The 16,439-nt window shown below is 36.9% G+C and overlaps 2 protein-coding genes across 3 annotated transcripts; one reads left to right on the forward strand and one right to left on the reverse strand.

Annotated features, from left to right (window-relative positions):
* Positions 1 to 2,783: 2,783 nt before the first annotated feature.
* On the reverse strand, positions 2,784 to 5,865 carry klf1 (Kruppel like factor 1 (erythroid)). Its single transcript, XM_084129729.1, has 3 exons — positions 5,533 to 5,865; positions 4,364 to 5,237; positions 2,784 to 3,778 (listed from the first exon to the last, which is right to left on the reverse strand). Exons 1-3 carry the CDS (start codon positions 5,596 to 5,598, stop codon positions 3,603 to 3,605), a joined length of 1,116 nt encoding a protein of 371 aa, XP_083985855.1. The 5' UTR covers positions 5,599 to 5,865; the 3' UTR covers positions 2,784 to 3,602.
* A 2,269-nt stretch (positions 5,866 to 8,134) lies between these two features.
* Positions 8,135 to 14,419, forward strand: LOC311092765 (alpha-1B-glycoprotein). Of its 2 annotated transcripts, none has more exons than XM_084129727.1 (10): positions 8,135 to 8,337; positions 8,640 to 8,912; positions 9,547 to 9,879; positions 12,219 to 12,500; positions 12,582 to 12,611; positions 12,732 to 12,827; positions 13,027 to 13,057; positions 13,725 to 13,774; positions 13,929 to 13,963; positions 14,232 to 14,419. In XM_084129727.1, the coding sequence occupies exons 1-10, from the start codon at positions 8,280 to 8,282 to the stop codon at positions 14,322 to 14,324; spliced, it is 1,281 nt and encodes a 426-aa protein (XP_083985853.1). In that variant the 5' UTR covers positions 8,135 to 8,279; the 3' UTR covers positions 14,325 to 14,419. The 2 variants fall into 2 exon arrangements, with proteins under 2 accessions (XP_083985853.1, XP_083985854.1); XM_084129728.1 differs by having other exon boundaries at positions 12,736 to 12,827; positions 14,232 to 14,393.
* Positions 14,420 to 16,439: the final 2,020 nt, after the last annotated feature.

Genomic DNA, 16,439 nt, shown 5'->3' on the forward strand with positions numbered 1-16,439 from the left:
CCTTTACAGACATAGTGTTTAGTACTTATTCAAACAACAAGATCTTTGTCTACCCTTGCAAAACTTCGTTCAGCTGCTGTCTGCTGTGCGGCTGCTGCGGAACTTCAGTACATTCAGTCAAGATAGAGGGGGCGGAGTTATCAGATATAGGGGCGGGGTTATCAGGTTTACTGACAGTTTGAGGATCGAACAAGATTTACACAAGCTCTTTTTAAGAACTTTCATTGGCTAAATATTTGACAGACAGATGTAAAGGGTGACCAATAGCATTGATTTATTGAAGAAGAAAAAAAAAAACACCACCACCAAAAGAAAGGGCACCTCGGTGTGTAAGGGCAAAAAGGGCATGTGCTCTGCACTTACCTGACTACCTGATGCATCATTGAAGAAAATCAACCAGCTAATCACGACTGTTTCCCCAAGCCGCATGGTCACAAATTTGTCATTCAGTCACTTTGATTAATGATGTCACGCAGGTGGTGCAATAGCTTTTAATTAATCCGTTTGAGATCGAATTAATGCCAGATTTTTTGCTATAAATTATGTAGCCTACATGGCATCTGAGAATTAATTCTCTAAATCAAAGCTATAGATTGTACTGAATGTCAGCTTGCTTATTTTGCTCAAGATAAGGATTTATTAAGTCCACATGTCATACAAACAAGAAACTTCTTACCACACAACTTTGCGATGCTGTTTGCGAATGTTTGTTGGTTTTGGGAAACACCAACTCGTTGAACTATGCTGATAACAACAGAACTTGCGACCATAGTTGTCTAACAATGCTTTTGGAAAAGTCACCCAGAGCGTGACTGACTGGGAAAACATGTATTTTTTAAACATTCAAACATGAAAACCCATATTTGTAGACCCCAAAGACAAAATCAAGATGTTGTAAAAGGGCATAAATTAATGTGGCTTCTTTAAAATTATGAAGACCAGTTAACCAATATCATGTTTTAAGAGTTGTTTTCTTACAGAATAAGGACAAACACATGACCTGCTGTGGTCTGTGACGTCTGTTAGATTAAGTACATTAAGGCAGTTGCTTGAGTCTGAGTCACTGGGCCTCCACACACACACACACACACACAGACACAGCTCTTGGACTGATATCACAGGGTGAATTGAGGACAGAGAGATGTCAACACTTACTCATCACGCCTCTCTCTCTGTGCAGTTTTCAGTTTATGGTGCATATTGTGCAAGTCTGAAAACAAACATGAAATATCACAGTATTTATTATAAATGATTTATCTGTGCACATCATTATTAAAAAAAAAAGCATGTTCCCTCGTAATCTTTAATCAAAATAATTCCTGATGGACAAAATCAAGTCAAGTCAAGTCACATTTATTTATATAGCGCTTTTTACAATACAGATTGTTTCAAAGCAGCTTTACAGATATAACAGGAAAATAATGCAAAAAAAGTTTTTTTCCAGAAGAAAATAGCATCACAGTCCAGCTTAAATAAGTTCAGTGATGTTTAATTTTTGTTTAAAAAAAAAAAGTTATTAATTTAATTTAATTTATATATATATATATATATATATATATATATATATATATATAGCAGCTCTGGAGTAAACCGTGATGTCACCGTCCAGCTCATATCAGTTCTTGTATAATATTGTCAATGAAGGCAGATCAATATTATTGTTGAATATTAAATTTAATGTTAAATTTAATGTCCCCAACTAAGCAAGCCAAGCCAATGGCAACAAAGGTAGAATAAGGCGACTGTGGCAAGGAACCAAAACTCCATCAGGTGGCAGAATGGAGAAAAAACCTTGGGAGAACCCAGGCTCAGTCGGGGGCCAGTTCTCCTCTGGCCAATGAGCAAACAGTGTATGATTATGAAAATCAAGTCCCGCCCTACACTTTATCTTGTTCGAGAAGCCGTTTCATATATGTCATGTAGGGAAGAAAACACTATGGCAACTTCTGTTTCATGCTGACTTAAAGTGCTGATGTGTTGCATTAGGTGAGATGTTGTTCTTTCAAAGGCTGTTGAGTGACCTTATACCTCCTCCCTCCCTTCTTCCTCCCTGTCTTTCACTATGGGTCGCTGATCCTTGTTTAACAACATAATGTTGTTCACAATGATCTTATTAGGCACAGCAATGTGCCCCAGAGCTGAGGACAAGATGTTTTATTCTTTTTCTACTATTACAAAGTGGTATCAGTGGTTAACTCCACTGGAACAACATGAGAACATACAGTAGACATATTTCTAATTGAGAATGTCCCGAGATGTCTTGGAAATGTTTGTTGTATCAGATTCAGCTAACTTGAATGAATTTAAATTTGTCCTCAAAGTATGATTTATTAAAGACAAATTTTAATTGACAAACAAGCAGTGTTAAAAAAATCCCAACAATCGTTCATTACCCATGTATGTGTTTTAATTCTACTAAATTTATATAATTGATATTAACTCCCACAATGCATTGTGTCCTCAGATGCCCCCTCCCTCAGTGATCACATAAGTGCATGTGTGTCTGACGCTCAAAACATAACCCAGGCTAATTCCAGGCTACTTATTCTCAGTTGATTCCCCCTGAAACAGGTTTAACTCCGTAAACCAACTATGGCATATGGACAACAGATCTTGTAAATCTTGTTTACCTGTGTTTATGGTGTGCATGGTTTGTGGTAACTGTGGATCTACTTATATATGTACCAGTATTTACTTTATGATTGACATTTATCCAGTGCACTGGAGCAGTTTCTGCACGGGCGCCATGCCATCTGTTGGTTGGAAATGAGACTTACAGAAAGGACAGAATTGCTGTTGCTTTATTATTGAATACGATCACATAAATAGATCATTCAGCAAAACACTAAATGCTTCACAAAAACATTAACATTAATATAAAAAGCTAAATATATTTCATGGTATTTTGTTATATAAATAGCGATATTACCATTAAACATGAAGACTTTTATGACCTTTGGTAACATTTAAAATGCCACAGAACTTCCACACAATAATGACTATAGACAATAAATAGGAAATTAGATGTAAATACTAAATCAAAATGATAAAATAATACAATGCTCACAGCTGAACAGCAACATATATTTTTATAATTTTCTGTAAAAATCACACTTTAAGCTACATACATTTCTGCTTATTTATGTACATGAACTAATTCCAATTCATTTTCATCAGGAATTCTGGAACATTACAGCAATGTCCTGCCAGTTAACTACTTTTTTTTCTTTCCACTTTTCACAGTAATCCATTTTTGATAGGTGGATTTCAATTAATTATTTACCGTTTCCCAATTCATACAGTTTAGCTAAAGGGTCCAGATTGGAAATAAGTCTGATGTTTTTACTGTTTCTTATTAATCGGAGTGAAATCTGCTTATGATTACAAATTAATAATAATAAAAAAATCACCAACTCATCTCCTTTTTCACATAATGTACAGTGTGTATGTCAGTTGTATGGTCATGTCATAGTGCTAATATACTTTCATGTATAAACAATCTTCAGCTAAACACAGGTCCTCTCAAAGCCTCTGAAATGCCCTCATGGACTAACCTCTGTGTGTATGCATGTGTGTATTCTCTGTTTTGTTTGTGTCTGCGCTCACACATGTCTCTTCATGTGTAATGCCAGGTGGTCGGACCGGCTGAAGGCTCTGTGGCAGAGCATACACTCATATGGCTTCTGTCCCGTGTGTTTTCGAAAGTGTCTTGTCAGCTCGTCCGAACGGGCGAACTTCCACCCGCAACCGTCCCATGAGCAGTGGTACGGTTTTTCACCTGAGGACATCAAAAACAGCAGAAGGTAAAGAAACGGTCTGCATTTCTAGTCTCAGCCTCTACATATTCTGTATATTTCGCTTTGTTTTGTTTCTGATGACAATGTCTATACACATTTTTCACTTTTTTCAGTGTTTTATGTGCAATCCTTTGCAGAGACTGCAGTGTCATTATTTAATAACATTTTTTACATAATGGTCTGTAGTGGTATAATCTATTTCAGAAAACTCAGCTGAACGGCTGTAATTGGATGCTTTACAGCTCAGTCTTATGGTCTTTTTCTCTCTAAAGGTGCAGTCAAACGATAGGCTTTGAGCATATGAAATAAATTCGGACACCACAATGAATATCAGCAGCAGGATATGATGTTATGATGATATATATATGTATATATAATTAGCTGCATGGGAAACCGTAGTCAAAAGTCAGGAAATTCAAGGCTATTTTCTACTGAAATGAATTTACTGTAGGATTTGTTGTTGCAGATTTGTAGTTAAAAACATCCCATTCTATAATGTTAAGACCTTAAACATGGACATAATGATGCATGTGCTTTTTGTCATTGACAGTGTGTGTTCAGTTTACCTGTGTGTGTACGGAGGTGTGCTTTGAGATGGGAGCTCTTAGTGTAAGTCTTATGGCAGCCTGGGTATTCACAACTGTGTACCGTGGCTTTCCTCTTCACCACCCCTCTCCGAATGCGCTTCCCCTCCAGGCCTGCAGGGGGCACTGTGGAGTCTGGCACCATGGTCTGTGCGGACAGATAGTGGTTGGTTGGCTGCCTGTGGACGTAGTTCACTTGTTGCTGGTAGAGTCTGGGGTGCGAGTAGTTTTGGATGAAGTTATAGTGATGGTGTGGAGGAAAGACCAGTGCGTCCATGGTGATCCCAGACGCTTGGACAAATTTGGAGTCGGTGAAGGGTATCAGAGGTGCAGGCTGAGGGTAGTGTCCAAAATCCCACGACTTCATCTTCCCCATGCCGTTTCTCTCATTTTCTCTGTCCATGTCGTTAGCAACAGGGAAACTACTAAACTGATGGGGGGTTTCTGGCTGTGAGAATGGTTTCCCCGTTTCCAAATATCCTCCGTTAAATAATTCAGGCAGTGAGGAACTTAAAGTCGCTTCATGAGGAAGCAGCTCAGCCAGTGAACTTGTGACAGACACTTGGTGTCTATTTGATCTTGTCTGGTCCCTCGGTCCATTCAACTCCTGAACCTGGTAAAGATCAGGACTGTGAGCCTGGTCCTGTGGCGGTGGCCTTTGGGGAGTGAAGTTTTGAGAGTTGGACCGTTCAGGCGATGCATTGCCCCAGTCCGACAGCAGGAACTCCATATCCAAGCATCCCTCACCATCATCAGGGTCTTCATCTGTCAGAAACTGTGAAGGTTTGAAGTTGCCGTTGCTTTGGTGTGGATCCTTGCAGTCCAGATCCAAACAGCCCTTTTCAAACTTCCAAGTCTTTAGAGTCATCAAAAATTTTAAAATTGCATTGATTAGCCATTTTTGAATTGTGCAATCAAGTATGTAAAAAAAATTACAGTACAAAAATATCTCTTTAGGTGATGTATTGGAGATGTGAGTTGGGTTTAAACTTGCATACTTTGTATTATACACTCATGCTTAGTGATTTCTTAAGATCAAAGTCTCTGTATCAAAATGAACAATTACAGTTGTGATTACCTTAAAAAAAGCAGTATTATATCCATGTTTGTTCAAGTTCAAATGTGAGATAAAATAACTGAAACAAACATACCTTCATGTTTTCCGAGGCGTTGCAGAAGTTTGAAAACGAAGGCAATGCAGCTTGAGTCACAGCCATCCGTTTGGTGCCCTTTCAGCATTTATTAGATACAGAAATAATTTTCTAATGTCGCCAAAAGAGGCAAATATATACGTCGTCTTTTGTCCAAAAATACTTTGACATGTGCAATAGACAAAGGGCAGGAACCCAGAACTTAGTGTTAAAATCAAAAGATATTTACAAAAATAAAGTTCACAGTGGCATTAATGCTGGTGACGCTTTCCCCCTCTTTCTGTCCCCCTCTCTTTTTCTCTCTATCAGTGATAAACTTACGTTTAAGACCCCTGACAGTTGTGATTGTGGGTGGAGTTGAAATTTGAGCCTAGAATTTTGAAAGTGCATTGCAATTCGGTAAGTTAAACTCGACCAAATTAACAGAATGAAGCAATGTGGCCGACAAACTAAACAACACATTATTTATCTTATCACCTGTTTAATTCTGCTATCCAAAAATATCCCTGCTATGGCTTTCTCAGGGCCTTTTAAGCTTAAATAAAATATTAATAATATATGCAGTTGAATACAGTAGTTTAATTAGCTAATAATTCTCAAAAATAATATTTAAAGTAAAATAAAAGGAATTAAATAATCTTGAAATGAAATAAAAATAAGAGTAGTTTAAAGTAATGATAATAAGTAGTATTGGAGGGAAAAAAATGTTATTAAAACATAATTAATGCTTAAAAGTAGTATAAACTACTATATATGCTGACATCGAAAGCTAAGATGAGTGGAAGATTGTTTGCAGACAGTATCAAGGGAGCTTAAATGAAATATAAATTTACACTCAGAACTCTAATTTCATGTGCTTCATCTCTCCTGAAATTCATGGCACACATAAACTGAGTTCAGTGTCTGTGCGAGTGTGCGATTCTCAGAAGGCCGGTGTTCAGTAGGTGATTATGTTCTGGAGAGCAGTTATCAGTGTGCTTATGCTGATGAGAAGCCTCCTGTCCCGTGTCAGATAATAGAGCTCTGAGTCCCTCTGATGCCTCTTTCTCCACAGATAACAGCACATACACACATTTACAACGTCAAGCCTCGCTGCTGATCTGCCTTTGTTTAAAAAACAGCATTGACTCATTGGAATGGAACACATCATTTTTCTGCAGTTTTTGGGCTTGTGAGAACAAAATACACAGATCTGTAATGTCAGTAAGGTCTTGAAATCCAACTCTTTTGGTCTGTTTATTCCTGATTATTCCTGCATTTTGAGTCTTCAAGGTAAACTAGAGCACAGCCTGTGTGAAAGAAGCAGACAGAATATAACAAAAATGTCCTTAAATGTCCTCCAAATCTTAGTTGCAGGCTTGTGTTTAGCCATTACTCCAAACAGACATCTTCACAGGTGGCATCTCATACAGTTGGTTGAGAGAATTCATAGAGTTTGCACAGCTGTGATATATGCAAGAGTGGCTACTTTGGAGAAGCTAAAATATAAGAGAGTTTTGGTTTCATTAACATATTTTAATCACTACGAAAATGGCCATACTTCCATTTCTGTTATTTTGTGTTTTTTTCATGACTTTACTGTTATTTTAAAATGAGGAATACAAAAGTAATAAAGAATGTGTACAAACCTTTCTCTGGAACCTTATGTCCAGCTGGGTAATATTTTAGAAATTTTTCAGCAGCATTCTCAAAAACATAATTTCCCTAAAGGTAGTTTCATTATATTGCATATATTTTTAGATTTAGTAGCTTCATGATCACAACATCCCCTGGTTTCTGCTTTTTGTTTGTGCATTTAACCAGAAGACCAAATGACTGATCATTTTTAGATAAACATGTGGGAGATCAGATTATTACCTTACTATTCTGGCAAACAAATTTACATTTTAGAAATAGCCTATAAATGTAATCTAGAGGGTTATTATGAAAGTTAAAACAAAAACTAAGTGCTTGTTGTTTGTGAAAGCTTCATATGAAATGCTAGATGTGACAAAAATACATTATTTTAGGGTGGGTTACATAGGATCAAATTACTTAGGCTTGGGAGTCAAAGGTCATTTATGAGATGTTCAGGTAGGCTATCAATCCAATAATTTAAAAGTGCTCAATGATTAGGAATGACAAAGTGGGACAATACCCAAGATTAGACACATGGCAATAGCTGTTTTTCCTGTCCATGTGACACTGACAAAACAATCAAATGACCTCAGTTCCTCCCAGCTGCTGTAAACATGATGTTGGATTTAAAATACAGTTTCTGCATTTACTATCCTAACCACATGTTCAGGGCTGAGAACAACTAATAAAACCGTATTGGTCAACTCAACTGGATATTGGGAACAATATGTCCTCCTCAATGTCTGTGGCTCACAGTCCTGCTTACTTCAGAGCTACACACTTTAATGGACACATTTAAGGTTGTTTAGAAGGAGAAGACACACATAGATGAGACAATTTTGCACATGAATTTCCTGTCTTTGTTATATGAAGTATTGGCTCACAAGGGCCACTCGTGGGAGTGTCTATCTGCCTTTCTTCTTCTTATGTGATGGAAGGATGTGGTTTTCTTAAACATAAGAAACATGTTTCGTTGGTGTTTTTAATGCGTGCTGAGGAAGTTTGTGCAAGTGAATGGGAAGGGAGGTTCAGCTGGTGGTGATTTTATGCATCTGTCTTACCACTTTGAGTCATAAAGACAAATACACTGATCTCTAGAATTTTTGAAGCACTAGTCCAGCACTAGAAGAATGTCATTTTGTGGGTATTTCCTCACAGCTTTGATCATCCTCAAGCAGCATTTTAGTGGTAAGTGTGTTCACATTTCATATTTATATTTCAATATAATCACTGTAATCTCAATCACATAGCAAGTCACAAAGTATAAAACACTTAGTTTGAACATAATATGTACATTTCATTTCAATATTGAGTTGGCTTTTCATGTTTTACTGTTGTTATACTTAACTTGAAAAGATCCACTTTAGACCAGCATGAATTTCCATGCCGGCCCAGGTCTTCTAAGCTAGTTGGTCCACTACTTGACCACACATGATATGAGTACTTGAATTGCAATGTAACTAATATATTGTCTTTCCTTGATCTTTCAGCTGCTGAAATCTCTGTCCCACCGGCTCCTACCCTGATCCAGACAGCCGTCATAGGCTCTTCTGTGGAGTTGATTTGTCAGGCTCCACTGGGTTATGGTGGACTTGAATTTAAACTTTTTAAAAATCGCAGTCTGATACAAACCGTACAGCATTTAACCAAAGAACAAAGGGCTCACTTTATGCTTATGGGAAAAGATACAGAGAAAGAGAATCTGTATTGCTGTCAGTATGAAAACAGCATGTTCAGTTTCTACATGCGGCCAGAGCCAAAAGGTGAGTATTCATATTACATTACATTATATTATATTATATTATGTTATAATATTATATTATATTATATTAATTATATTAATTATATTATATTATATTAATTTTATTATATTATATTATATTATATTTTGTACACTTATATTATACACTTTCGTATCACTTTATTTTATAAGTAACTTTGCAACTACATGTCAACTAACTCATTAGAGTATTAGTAGGCTGTTAGGTTATGGTTAAAATAAGTTGACATGTTGTTGCAAAGTTACCTGTAGTTAGTACTAGAATGTCTAAAGTAGACTATCGAAATAGTGTTACCTATTATATTATACCTATATATTTGTGTGTGTGTGTTAATGATCCTGCATAAATCTCTGTTGTCACATTGGCTGAGGCACAGGATTAGTATTGGTAGTTCACTGCTGTGTTGTAGCGGAAAGATTTGAGGTCACAGAGGTGTGACAGTTAAAGAAACTGCTCTGTCTGTCGAGTTGAAACCCTCTTTTGGTAACCACCAAACCAAGCTACTCCACCCAGCAGTGCTTTACATCATAAGCATTGTATTTCTATCTCTTATCTTTAGTTTTGCACACATATATTATAAAACGCTACATGCTCTTAACTATCTTTGTTCTTCTAGACTTCAGTCCCCCTCCATCCCCTCACTTGATGGTCGAGCCCTCTAGTGGGCATGTGAGGCCTGGTGAGACACTATCATTCCACTGTCAGGCTCCACCTGACCAGCAGAAACATCCCCCAGAGACTTTCCTCCTGCTCCAGAGAGCCAAAGGAACCCCAGGCTCCATGGTCGCCCCAGCCAAGCTGGTGTCTCAGTCCCTGGAAGCTCACTTCAATGTGAAGACAATGGGATGGGAGGACAGTGGGGAGTATGTCTGCCTTTACCAACTCAAATTACCAAAGACGGGACAAGTGAACTCCACAGCCAGTCAGCCGGTACACATTACTGTCATAGGTGAGGAGAAAACTGTCGGATTGGTGCTATATTCTGATTACATCTCATCCATATTGTCTTGTTTTTAAACATTTGATAGAACAACTAAGGCAAGTGTTAATATTGATCTATGTTTTGCATGAATATTGAGGCGGAATTTCAAGGCATTATAAGTATATAACTTAATTATATCCTTTAAGGCAGAAAGCTATCTCAAAATGCACTACAGCAAGCTCAGTCATGGCCAATTTCCCTACATCATGTTCGAACCATAGACACAGTGGCTGCTGACATTTTGTGCCGATGATGTCATTTGGAGCCTGAGTCTGCAGAGTAGTGGTCGTGAGGCGGAGCCACAGTATCACAGCTCATACTCCTGCTCTCACAGCACAACTGTCAATCATGGCTTTACACCCCTTTTAGTAGCATCAAACAACTAACTAAAACCAAACTTATTGGAAAAACAAACACTTAAACATATGTCAGTGTGATGAGAACTACCTAAAATGACAGAAAATTCGATTACTTAGATTCCATTCGATTACATGGAGAAGGCGGGGATTATGAACTACCAGGGGGCGATCGAAACATTTTGGCTTCACTTTTCAGGACGTGTGCGACACACTTGGTTCGAATGCTTATAAAATAGTATTCATAAAACAGTACGTGTAAAATACCCGAAAGACCTACTATCCTGCTAATATCGTAATATATCAGGTCATCATGACAATGACAACATGGCGTGCCGTGGACGTATCATGTCCGCATTGTATTCATTTTTTTTTAACACATTTATAATGCAGTGAATTCAGACGCAGCTAGGGAACAAATTCAAGATTTGCATTATAAATATACATATTTTATTCAACATTGAGAAGTATTGATCAAAATAGTTTTTAAGCTTAAGAAATGTATTATTTTACCCAATACTTACTCGCTTACCCAATACTTACTCTGCATGATACTCGCTATTGTGCTATTATCTTGGCAAGCTAGGAAGAGCTGTGCGAGTAAACCTCACTCCCCTGATCTCAAGAGGTGGCCTAGCGACAGATGCTAGAAGCTGTGATCTTTAGCATCCTTGTTACCATGCCTGCCTACTATGCCGAAAACGGTGGTTCGAATCCCGCTCGGAGCGGTGCGAGTACACCAGGACGCCGGAGGGGTTACACTAACAGCAGTTCCTGCCTATGTCCAGAGCTCCAAAATGGGCGGCTATATTTATCATTGGTCAGCAAATTTTCATGGGCGAAACAAGTCATAGTGGTGCAGGTATGACATCACTTTGTAGGCCAAAACGCAGAAACGAGTTAGCGTTTTATCACTTCCGGTTCCATCGCCTCGAAGCCAATGTTTTTTTTAATGGGATTTTGGTTAAATGGCTGAAATAAGGTCCGTTGAGAACACAAGCTCAAGACACTTTCACGTTTTATTCTACGACATAAAATACATCAGTATTACCACACTTGTGATTTCTGGAAGCCGTTAGGTGTCTTGATAAAAGCCGGTTGCTAACAAGTGGTTAAAAGGGACTACAGAGGCTGCTGAGGAGATTAAACGGCATCACGCCGAACTGGTAAACTTAATCTACTTTTACTGCCTCTTTATATTTATAATTGTGGTCTTATAAATCATTCTAACTCAAATTTTCTGGGAAAATATCTTTAGGTAAAAACTGAAAGAGTTGTCGGAAGCTTAGTGATGGTGACGTTGAAATCGTGGGACCGTGGTGTAGTTCGTTTATAGACTACCTTTAGCTTTTTACTTCTGGCGACTGCACTTAGGCTTCAAAATTCATAAAAGATGTGTTCATCTGTGAAAATGATCTTGATGGACAAACTGTGAAAGTATCATAAACTTTTGTAAATCACAGAGCTTGCTTTTTTTACGGTAATCTAAAAGCCTATGGAATTGGGTTTTTGTCGAGGGAACCAGTGTGATGCTAAATGCCGGTTGGCCTACAAAGTGATATCATACCTGCGCCACTGTATTTCATAAACAAACCACGTGATTGGGCATGAGCGCGAAAGATTTCTCCACACAAATTTCGCAGTGGGTTCACCTCGTAGCCCAACAGAAAGCTGTTTGGTTTGAAAGTGACTTCTATGTGAGCAGTGCTTCATAAATCACTACCCTATTGACAATAGACAATGTTTTTTTTTGGCCAATGAAATTTCTCTAATGATTCACTTTATGAAGTTCTATGATTGTTAAGATGCTGCCTAAGTAGGTATCTGCCTATGTAAGCAGTAAGCAGAAAGACATCTCACTAGCTTTTGAAACAGAGCTGACTAACTGTGTTGAACTTTGGCATGTAACTTGTTTCATACATCTCTGTGTGTGTGTGTTTCCTCTCACAGAGCTCCCTGTGCCCACTCTGTCTTTATCCCAACATGAGGGTGAAGTTCTGGAGTGTGTGGGGTCACCGGCATATCGACAAGGCTTCTTCTCCTTATTTCGTGTGGGTGTCCTGTCACCTGAGGCGACCCATCAGGCTTCCCTGACCCAACACAGTGCTAGATTTCCCGTACCCACTCATTATGAACATGGTGCTCAGTATCAGTGTCAGTACAGCGTGTCTCTGGGCAACTTCTGGACGTACTCTAAGATGAGCCCTCCAGTAACTCTCCCATGCATTACAGGTGTGTACTACTGAATGTAATAAACCTCATAATGTCATATAAATAAGACCCTAAAATCTGGTTTATTGCATGCTTTTTCAGGATATCACAAATGCACACAGGTCTCTACAGGTAAGATTTAAGTCTTACTGTGGATTTGCACACCACCATAGTAATGCAGCAAATCTAATATGCCCAACGGGGTATCTCAAAACATCCTCTCCCTTTGTTTTCATACACGTCTATGGAAAGGCAGCACAGACCTGGCTGTTATTGTTGGCTCTGTGTCTGCGGGTGTCCTGTTCCTCATGGTGGTGTCACTCCTGGGCTTTGCCGTGCACAGACATAGTGAGTCTTATTTTAGTTGCTCATAAGTTTGCTTTGGTTAAGTCTCTCATGAACTATAATATTCAGTGGTGTTTATCTTCTCAATCCGCTTAATTAAACACTGGAACAAAACAAAGTGAAAACACCTTTCGTTTTTCATTCATGCATGTAATCCTCATTAATATATATTGCATTGTAATCATTATCCATTTATTTGCAGTCAAAAACAAGTCAGAAGGAAGGAGACAAAGGTGAGACAATACTGAAGAGCGAAGCTGATATTTGATTAAAATTACATTTATTCATTTGGCAAGCATTTTTATCTTAAACTGATCAAAAGTGACAGTAAAAACATTTGTATAATGTTACAGATTTCTATTTAAGATTTTTTTAAGTGAAATGCTGTTCTTGACCTGAGAATTTTATATGCATCAAAGAATCGTGAATAAATGGATCACGGTTTCCACAAAAATATTAAGAAGCACAACCGTTTTTTAACATTGATACAAAAAATTTCTTTAGCACCAAATCAGCACATTAGAATGATTTCTGAAGGATCATGCGACATTTTAATGCCATTTTAAATTAAATTAAGTTTAATTTGAATTTAAATTTCAATAACAATTCACAATATTACGGTTTATTTTACTATCAAATAAATGCAACCTTGGTGAGCATAAGAGACTCATTTAAAAAAAAACATAAAAAAAATCTTACACACCCCAAACTTTTTAATAGTGTTTATTTCTATAATTATTTAAATAAATATTTATATAAATATTTTAAACACTAATGTAGATAATTATATTATTTATATATAATTATTTAAATTATTCCATTTATTTTGATAGTACACTTCTAATATGAGTAATATGAATGTTATAAAAACATTAACAAATAAAATAAAACTTTCCACAGAGAACAAGACAAACTGTGGCAACATGTTCACTCCAGAGATCATATTGTTGGTAAGTCATCTCTTCAAAGCAAGTATCATCCATTCGCTTCTGCACATATATATGTGCATATATCTCCCAGTATTACATCATAAGCACCATTCACATCTGAATTTGCCTTGAAGTTGATTGATTTTCTCTCACCATGGATTTATTTTCTCATCAGACCTCACTCTCCAGCGTGTTGACATTGGATCTGAGGTAATGATGCACCATTTCAAACCTTCTCTTGTGATTCGCTTTTCAAAAGGACCACTACAGTAGTATCTCATATCTCGCTCCAGTACTAAGGTTACCAGTAAGCTGATTTGTTTAGACAGGAAGGAGAGAAAGAAGAATAAGATCACAGAATAAGATCTCTTTACATCACGCAGTGTTTGCCAACATCCTGTTGCATTAGGTCCGCTGTTAGAAACATTGACTTGTCACATCTCTAACACGCATGTTTTCACACGTTTCTAAACTACAGGGCTTTGGAGGGATGCTAAGAGGAAGACCCGCAGATTCAGAGGCCATCTATGACTATCCCATGACAACCTTTAAGGACACTTCATTTTACTGACTATCTATCTATGTATATACAGTACCAGTCAAAAGTTTGGAAACGTTACTATTTTTAATGTTTTTGAAAGAAGTCTCTTATGCTCATCAAGCCTGCAGTTAAAAAAACAAAAAAAAAACAACAAAAAAAACAGTAATATTATGAAATATTATTACAATTTAAAATAATGGTTCTCTTTTTTAATATACTTTAAAATGTAATTTATTTTTGTGATGCAAAGCTGAATTTTCATCAGCAAGTACTCCAGTCTTTGGTGTCTTATGATCCTTCAGAAATCATTCTAATATGCTGATTTATGATCAATGTTGGAAACAGTTGTGCTGCTTAATATTTTTTTTATAACCTGAGATACTTTTTTCAGGATTATTTGATGAATAAAAAGTTAAAAAGAACTGTATTTATTTAGAATAGAAATCTAGAAATCTAAGAAATTAGTACTTTAATTCAACAAGGATGCGTTAAATTGATAAAAGGTGATGGTAACGATTTATATTGTTAGAAATGTTTTTATTTTGAATAAATGCTGTTTTTATGAATAAATGCTGTTAACGTTTTACTCATCAATGAATCCTGAAAAAAGTATTCCAAAAAAATATATTAAACAGCACAACTGTTTCCAACATTAATCATAAATCAGCATATTAGAATGATTTCTGAAGGATCATAAGACATCAAAGACTGGAGTACTTGCTGATGAAAATTCAGCTTTGCATCACAAAAATAAATTACATTTTAAAATATATTAAAAAAGAGAACCATTATTTTAAATTGTAATAATATTTCATAATATTACTGTTTTTTGTTTTGTTTTTTTAACTGCAGGCTTGATGAGCATAAGAGACTTCTTTCAAAAACATTAAAAATAGTAATGTTTCCAAACTTTTGACTGGTACTGTATATATATATATATATATAGCTAGCTATCTATCTATCTGTTTGTCTGATGCTACATTTTGTTTGACATATTCATACTGTGACGTTTATTTAAAGCTGAAACATTTTGTGTTTTTTAAATAATGTATGAGTAAACAATTGTCTACTGTTCAGTAGTTTGTCATTTTTCACTGAGATTTATGAATTATTCTGTCAGCAGGGGGCTCTGAACATCCAGATATAATGTGAGATTGATGTTTCAGTGGAGCATTGAGCGTTGGTCAACGAATCTTTGGAAATTATTTTATAGATTTAATCACCCAAAGCTGAAAAGTGAAAGCTTTTTCAAGTGAAAGTTTCTTTTCACAGCAGATGCTTACTAAAAATCTATTACTAATGTTATGTAGGTCAAGTAGTGCTCAAGAGCTTTTCATTTCCTCTTTGCTTATCATGAAACCCCAAAAGGGAACCATTTATTTGACAGTCAATCCAGAACTACATTCCTGTAATGAAATTAAACACCTATTATATGATACTAGTTTAAGACTCCCATGTATGTCTTCACATAGTCTGTCCGTACCGAAACTCTTTTGATTATCAAACCATAAACCATTTACAGCTTTTTTACAGTGAGAGCTGATCTAGCTGTCATATGGTCGACTGAAGTTTCTCTGCTTTGTTCTCACCTTAACCCTGTATTTACACAGAAACACTTAGACCTGCTTGAGACAATGTCCAGTTACCAGACTACTATTAACAAAATGTAATACTGATTATATGTTTCGACAGAAACCTGTAGCCTTACATAACTAATCATAGTTCTGTTTTTCTAAGAATGCTTTGTCATAAAGGTCAGGCAATGGGCAGATTTTCTCCAGTGGTAACGATAAGCTACTTCCATATTTGAAATGAACATTCTCATGCAGCCTTTGCTAAATTGTACTGAGAAAAAGTGAATCAATAATTCACAGGCAACTAGAGGGTCAGTAAAGCATGCTGTGTGTGTGTGTGTGTGTGGTGATCTCACTCATGACTAATCTCACTCGGAGGTTTTCTTTGTACCTTTCCTACAGTTCTATCATCACCATGGCGACGCATTTGAATGCCCACTGGCGTGTTGAGTCACGGCAGTCGTGTATTCTTCCCTCACAGCGCGAGCTGAGGAGGTTAGAATGGACTGTGATGTCATTAAAGGTTTTTGCATGGAAGCTGAATGGAATGCGAGAACGTCGCCCTCTTTAA

The sequence above is a fragment of the Abramis brama genome (assembly GCF_963993115.1).
Source record: "Abramis brama genome assembly, chromosome: 11".
Lineage (NCBI taxonomy): Eukaryota > Metazoa > Chordata > Actinopteri > Cypriniformes > Leuciscidae > Abramis > Abramis brama.

What these genes read in the sequence shown, in the direction of transcription:
- klf1 (XM_084129729.1), bottom strand. Translation starts at nt 5,598, where the DNA reads ATGGCTGTGACTCAAGCTGCATTGCCTTCGTTTTCAAACTTCTGCAAC. An exon ending in ACGCCTCGGAAAACATGAAG is followed by an intron (nt 5,238 to 5,532) that starts GTATGTTTGTTT and finishes ATGACTCTAAAG; the next exon opens with ACTTGGAAGTTTGAAAAGGG. An exon ending in ACACCTCCGTACACACACAG is followed by an intron (nt 3,779 to 4,363) that starts GTAAACTGAACA and finishes TGATGTCCTCAG; the next exon opens with GTGAAAAACCGTACCACTGC.
- LOC311092765 (XM_084129727.1), top strand. Translation starts at nt 8,280, where the DNA reads ATGTCATTTTGTGGGTATTTCCTCACAGCTTTGATCATCCTCAAGCAG. An exon ending in CCTCAAGCAGCATTTTAGTG is followed by an intron (nt 8,338 to 8,639) that starts GTAAGTGTGTTC and finishes TTGATCTTTCAG; the next exon opens with CTGCTGAAATCTCTGTCCCA. An exon ending in CATGCGGCCAGAGCCAAAAG is followed by an intron (nt 8,913 to 9,546) that starts GTGAGTATTCAT and finishes TTGTTCTTCTAG; the next exon opens with ACTTCAGTCCCCCTCCATCC.